This window comes from Coffea arabica, chromosome 2c (genome assembly GCF_036785885.1).
Source record: "Coffea arabica cultivar ET-39 chromosome 2c, Coffea Arabica ET-39 HiFi, whole genome shotgun sequence".
Classification (NCBI taxonomy): domain Eukaryota; kingdom Viridiplantae; phylum Streptophyta; class Magnoliopsida; order Gentianales; family Rubiaceae; genus Coffea; species Coffea arabica.
In genome coordinates this window covers 6,101,324-6,108,030 of record NC_092312.1, presented here as the reverse complement: position 1 = coordinate 6,108,030, position 6,707 = coordinate 6,101,324, and the positions used below count along the sequence as shown (strand labels likewise).

At 35.1% G+C, this 6,707-nt stretch overlaps 1 protein-coding gene across 5 annotated transcripts; it reads left to right on the top strand.

The window, feature by feature from the left end:
- The first annotated feature begins 851 nt into the window (after nt 1-851).
- LOC113725432 (protein HESO1) lies at nt 852-6,334 on the top strand. 5 transcript variants are annotated; one of them, XM_027248576.2, is made up of 9 exons: nt 852-1,052; nt 2,225-2,439; nt 3,005-3,169; nt 3,467-3,642; nt 3,734-3,829; nt 4,234-4,303; nt 4,762-4,892; nt 5,046-5,156; nt 5,451-6,334. In XM_027248576.2, exons 2-9 carry the CDS (start codon nt 2,301-2,303, stop codon nt 5,838-5,840), a joined length of 1,278 nt encoding a protein of 425 aa, XP_027104377.2. In that variant the 5' UTR covers nt 852-1,052; nt 2,225-2,300; the 3' UTR covers nt 5,841-6,334. The 5 variants fall into 5 exon arrangements, with proteins under 5 accessions (XP_027104377.2, XP_027104378.2, XP_027104379.2 ...); XM_027248577.2 differs by having other exon boundaries at nt 2,180-2,439; XM_027248578.2 differs by having other exon boundaries at nt 852-1,370; nt 5,046-5,150.
- Nucleotides 6,335-6,707: the final 373 nt, after the last annotated feature.

Genomic DNA, 6,707 nt, shown 5'->3' with positions numbered 1-6,707 from the left:
CCCTCCGTTCATTAGAATATGTACGTCAAAAGTTTCAAACGGGTTGCTCAACTTTTAATTTTTTTCTAAAATCAATTATTATTCCCTTAATTTTAATTCGGTAAATAAATAGCTTTCTTTCCTTCTGTATTTCAATTTACAAGAATTATGAGGTCAAAACCAACCTAAGGGTGATAACGGATAGAGCACCCACTAATATATATATATATATATATATATATATATATATATATATATATTGTAATTTTAGAAGTTGAATAAAATATTTAAAACATTAATTGATTTTTTATACACCGATAATATATACACTGTTGTGTTTGGATAAATGCCATATATGTTGAATTTAAATTTCAAATCTAAATTTTATTTATGTGGCATTCATCTAATTATGATAGTTTATATACAGTTATTGTATAAAATATTTACTCTTAAAACATATAATAGTCGAACAATTATTTAGTATATTTAAAATACTTAGAGTTGTTTGGATTGCTATTTTTTAGAATTATTTTTGTAGAAAAATATATTATAATAATTTGATATATATACAAGATATAAGGATAATTAAATAATGTATTCATGAAAATGTAATTTTTTTTAAGAAAATGGGAATCCAAACGAGGAGGAATGAAAATTTATGTACATGAGCCCGAACAAATATCCTGAGATACACAAAAATAGGGGAGAGGCATGAACGGTAGCTACCAAAAAAAAAATGTAAAATTTCGATTACAACTTATATATATCGTTTTTTATATTATATATGGGATTCATAAAATTTTATTATATAATTACATGTTGTTAAAATTAAATTGCATCGTGTACATATAAAATTATATTTTGTGTATTTTACACAAAATCGGTTGTAATGATTTTTTGACAAACCGTTCCGGCCCCTTGTCCCAGCACAAACACGGGGGGAGAAAGGAGAGAGAGAGAAAAGGAGGGCAGTGTACAAATAGCGGCACCCACGCCGCTGTCCAGTGTTCAGTTCAGCCTGAGCCCTGCTGAAGTCGTCCCGGTACTCTCCAGTCAAAGATCGGAAGGCAAAGGTGTGTGGTGTGGGGGCGGCCGTAAACTTGATTGGGCCACCGCGCTTTCTTTCTCCCTCCTCCTAATACACAGCAGTACTACTGCTTCTGCTACTACAATTACAACTACCAACGCGGATTATAGTACTAGTGCTAGTATCATTAATAATATTATTAGCGCAGCATTGGAGTTATATTATATAGAAATTAGAAACCCTTGTTGCTCAGTAAAGCCACCCTCCCTTTCCCTCATTCCAAGTACTTTTATATGAATTCAATCTCACATTCCTCCATCAACCAAATTCGCTTTGGAAAATCATTCCAATCCTAAACAATCAGGTCACATATTTTCTCATTATTATTTTGCAGCAGTAAACTCTGATTATTTATTACTATTGTTATTTGCTGCGCTGATTTTCAATTTCAGCCCGTTCTCTTTCAATCGGTTTGTTCTGGATGGGGTAAATTTGGGATCGGTGTATCTGAAAATCGATTGTATTTTGCTATTTTATTCAATGGATTATAATTCTAAATGTACTCGTTAGCTGAAATTGTGGCTGTCCATTTTGTTGTAATTGTGGCGTTTGCTCTGAAGCTTTTAGCTTTTGCTGCTTCAGTAACCATATGCATAACTCACAATACCATGAACACACACACACATTCATGGTGATTCTGAGTGGGTTAGAAGCATATGAGATGTAGATATATGCATTTGTGTATTTAATGAACTTGATTTTACTGGGGACATTTCTCTGTTGTTTAGCCTCTGGTAATCTAATATGTTTTGATCTTCAAACATGAGAATCTGTATGTGACTATGAAGCAGATTTTTTTGTAGAAGAAGAGCAAAAGAGAGTTATGTGAATAAATAGTAGGTTAAAGTTTTTCTCCTCAAAGTAGAACAAGTGTTATTATGCCTGCTGAAGACATAGAATTGAGCTCACTTTAGGTTCTTTAGATGTCGTGGAGTTTTGGTTGCACACCTTGCATGAAGATCAAGTTTATGGAGGATAATTTACTCTTTTTTCTCAACACTGGCAGTGATTTTAACTGGAAACCTTTAGCTGATAATGTTCTTGACATTTAAAATTTGCCAGTTTGTCCCACTAATTATTTTATTTTATTTTTTGTTGGTCAATTTGGAGTAGAGTTGAATTGCATGATGCATTAGTCTCAACTGTTTCTCGATGCAGAAAGAGAATTCATTCATCAGAGAGCTTTGACATGTCTCCTTCATCCTGCTAATACCTATACTACCTTGTCGTTAAAATGAGTGGTGGTCAGTTGTTAGAGCTTACTCTCAGGGATATTCTTCACGTAATCAATCCCTTGAGGGAGGACTGGTCAATAAGGTTTTATATCATCAATGAGCTTCAAGCTGTTGTTCAATCCATAGAAAGTCTCAGAGGTAATGGGGCTTTGTTTGTACTGTTCTTCCTTTGTAGTATGTGATTAAGTTGTGCAAATTTTTGGTATGCCGCTTCTCGTTGTAATTCTTTGAATGCTAAATCCTTTATGCTCCTTTCAAAACATAAAAAAGTTTGTGTCTTGGTCTGTGTCTAACCAGATACCATCATGCCAAAAATTTGAAAATGCCTTGCCTTCTTCAAAACTAGCTCTTAGGCCCTACACATGCAAAATCAAGAGAAGAAGGAATATGGCCTGGAGTAAATGTATGCTTTGGTCAAGCAACGACACTGTATTTTTGTGTCTATTGTGCTAAAATTAAGACTGGCTTACTTTTTGTTGCCTCATCCAACAGAACAGTATTTTCAGCAAACAGCTTTTTTTTTCAGTTGTTTATGATGCTAGACATTGCGTTGTGATGATGTATCACTGATTTAGTTCTTTTAAATCAGTCTTTCTAGTGAATTTCTGTGGATGCATATTTTATGCAGGACAATAGATACGGATTAAGAATGAGATTTGTTCAACAGATAAATTTACCATTTTACTTCTTACTTGGTGTTCAGGTGCCACTGTTGAGCCTTTCGGATCGTTTGTGTCCAATCTCTTTACAAGATGGGGAGACTTAGATATTTCCATTGAATTATCCAACGGCTCCCATATTTTATCTGCTGGGAAAAAGCACAAGCAAATGTTGCTCAACGATGTGCTGAGAGTTTTGAGAACGAAAGGTAAACTGCTTAATTTTCTAGTCTGAAGAATGGCTTCAACAAATTTACACTTTCTTTAGTTTGTGATATACTAATGTCTAAGCATGGTTGGTTCAACTATTCAAAGAAGCATGAATGACCATTTCCTTGTGGCATATCATCATTGGAGAAGTTGTAGTTGGGATTCCTTTTGGGCTTCACTTCAAATGCTTTGCTTTAAGAGAAGCAAACTCATTGCTTTTTGAAGAAGGATTTTGTATTTGCAAACAAATATCTTATATCCTTTTATGCTGACTTGAGCGCTTGATTGATTTGCAGGTGGATGGCGTAACTTGCATTTTTTTGCAAATGCTAGGATTCCCATTCTGAAGCTTGAGACAAGTCATAGCATCTCCTGCGATATCTCAATTAACAATTTGAGTGGCCAAATGAAGTCTAAGCTATTGTTTTGGATGAATGAAATTGATGGGCGTTTCCGTGACATGGTTTTGCTGGCATGTTTTCTAACATTACTATAGATGTTCCAAATAAGACAAAGGGAAAAAATGAGAAGCTAAAATTTGATAAATCCATCCATCTCTGCAGATTAAGGAATGGGCAAAGGCACACAATATTAATGATCCAAAGTTTGGAAGTCTTAACTCGTATTCTCTGAGCTTGCTTGTTGTCTTCCACTTCCAGGTAATTTAACATGTCCTGTAACCACCCCCTTCCCTCCATTTTCTTTTCATTTAAGAGTAGTCATCAAGTGTCTTTTTATAGTGGTTTTGGGATGGCATATTCTTCCAAGGGGTGATAGTTATTTGAAAGTAACATAACGTGTCAGTGAAGGTTTAGCTTGTTTTCTGTTACCATACTAAAGCAGCACTCACTTGATATTACAAAATATGGTTGGGTGAGGCCCTTGATGCTTGGAATTCTTTGTACATGTCATCTTTTTAAGCTAGGCATCATGTGCTGTGTGAATCTTCTTACAATGTTCAGCAATTTAATGTGTCATGTTGTATCTGTTTTAATTAGTGATATTTTCTTTATGTAGGTTTTTCTTTTAGGATTGGTGAGTAAAACTTTATAATATTTTGCAGACATGCGTACCTGCAATTTTTCCTCCTCTCAAAGAAATATATCCAGGCAATATGGTTGATGACCTTATAGGTACGGGTCATTGTTTTTTTTTTTTTGGGTCATTTGTTTATTTGCTTATTTGCTCATTCTAGAAAAATATGTTCAAGTGTTTTCTATATTACTCCTCATCTAGAACATGTGAATTTGCAAGTTTTTCAAATATGTTTGTTAACATAATCAGTAATCATAGAGTTAGCTAGCCTAATTGATTTTGTGTTTTGAAACTATTAATTATTAGATATCCAAGAGAATCTCTGTAATCAGTTGGGAACAATCATGGTACTTGAGTTGGAGTGAGTTAAAAACTTTCCGATCATTGCTTCTTCTCTGAGTTTGAGCCTTCCTTCTCTTGTTCTGGTACTCATTCTCCAGAAATCCTTTGGTTAAGATGGGAATGGAGAAAAAAGATATCATCTGTAAGACTGTAACTATAAGTGCTATTAGATTGCTTTAGTCATCTAGCAAATCTGTGGATCTTTTATGTGCAGGTGTGAGGGCTCTTGCAGAAAAACATGTTGAAGAAACTTGTGCTGTCAACATAAACAGATATAGATCAGATAGCTCCAGACTTACCAATCATAGTTCTTTGTCTCAGCTTTTCATGTCATTCCTTGAGAAGGTAATAGTTGGTGATGTAGAATGTTTCTTCACTTGTTGCTAATGGGAGTTCATTATTCCTTGTTGCACGATATGAGAAGTTTGAGTTATGAACTATTTTTACTGCAGTAGCATTGACGGGGAAATTCCATGCTTTGATGTTTTGCATCTTCAGTTTTCTGACATTAGTGCAAAGGCAGCAACACAAGGAATTAGCCCATATACTGGACAGTGGGAAGATATTGATACCAACATGAGATGGCTACCCAAAACTTATGCTGTATTTGTAATCTCTCTCTCTCTCTCTCTCTCTCTCTCTCTCTCTCTCTCTCTCTCTCACACACACAGAAATACCTACACACACAAACAAGCTTGGAAAACATCCACAAAAACATTCTTTGTGCACGTTCACATGCCTTCATTCCACATAACAGCAGGAGATTGTTAGGTGCTAATGCTTTCTTTTCTTTTTCTTGCAACTGCAAACCTTCACGTTCTTTTTAGTGCATTGGAGGCCCCATGGCCTATGTGCTACTACCTTTGATTCTTTGAAAGTTAACATCATTTTCATGGTTGTTAGATTGAGGATCCCTTTGAGCAGCCAGTTAATACAGCAAGGACTGTCAGTAATAAACAGCTAGCTAGGATATCAAATTCATTTCAGACAACACTGAATATGGTTAATGCGGCCAATCAAGATCAGAGTATGCTTGTTTCTGCTCTTGTAAGACCACAAATATCGCAATTTTTGGTAAAACCACCTTTTAGATGCCAAAGTAGCCATAGCAATGGGACTCGGCCGCAAATTCCAAGAGCCATGCAGCCAGCTGGCCGTGTTCAGGATCAGTTTCAAAACAGAAGAAGTCAGAAGCGTCAGAATGAGACAAATCAAAGACCAGCCCAAGTGGTCCATATTCCTAAAGTCCATAGTCAAGTGCAGCAAGTGTGGAGGCCAAGATCTGAAAGTTAAAATGTTTCGGACTCTTTTGCCAACCACCACTCATCCTTGTTTAGAAGATGATGGTCAAAGATTGAGTTTTGGTTTGGTTCTTGAAAAGGTAAAGAAAAAGCTCACGAACTACTACCCTGAAGGCAATAGGGTGCTCAATGATCTGGAGTGTTTTTCACTATATTAATTTCACCCCCTTGTTGGTGGTCTGCAAGATATTGATTTTTGTTAATATGCTCATAAGCAATTACTCTCTTTCGGCACAAGTCACACACAAAAGGTCCTCTAGAAGATTTCGTGGTGTGGTGCAATATGCATTAGTTACTATCATCAAACGTGCCCACAATAGTTCGCACCTCATTGTAAAGACATTTTGGAGTGGCTTGATTTGGACGAGTATTGGGTGAAAGACTGGTTATAAGGAGGCATTTTCTGAATTTTGCTTGGAAAAATGTAACGTGTGAGGATGCAAGAATAGATAAAAAGCTCAAAGCCCAGTACCCATTTTCTCCTGACTCTTTTTATTGATGTCGGCTTATTGTCATCTAGAAAGGAAAGAGCTGAGAGAGGGAGGTATGGAGGGGAGTTTTAGCTTATTTGAGTCAAATTTTGACTTAATTTTACCAAATTTTAGTTTGATTGATGAGTTCTCAATGTTAAATTTGAACACGAGTTTGGCCTCAAATTCAAGCTGAATTGAATTCGAATTTGAGTTCAAACTTAAAAAATTAAAAATAATTATTTTTTTGAAATCAATAAAATAGTAAATTTTTAACAAATAATAAAAAATTTGAAAAAATATATATAATTTTACTATTGAAATAAAAATTATATATAGATAAATATATATATATATAATTCACTAAACTCGCGAGCTACTGAGTTAAC

Bases quoted from the DNA above. Each gene is read 5' to 3' on its own strand.
- LOC113725432 (XM_027248576.2), top strand. From the start codon at position 2,301: ATGAGTGGTGGTCAGTTGTTAGAGCTTACTCTCAGGGATATTCTTCAC. The intron at 2,440-3,004 runs GTAATGGGGCTT...CTTGGTGTTCAG, and splicing joins ATCCATAGAAAGTCTCAGAG to GTGCCACTGTTGAGCCTTTC. The intron at 3,643-3,733 runs GCATGTTTTCTA...CCATCTCTGCAG, and splicing joins TCCGTGACATGGTTTTGCTG to ATTAAGGAATGGGCAAAGGC.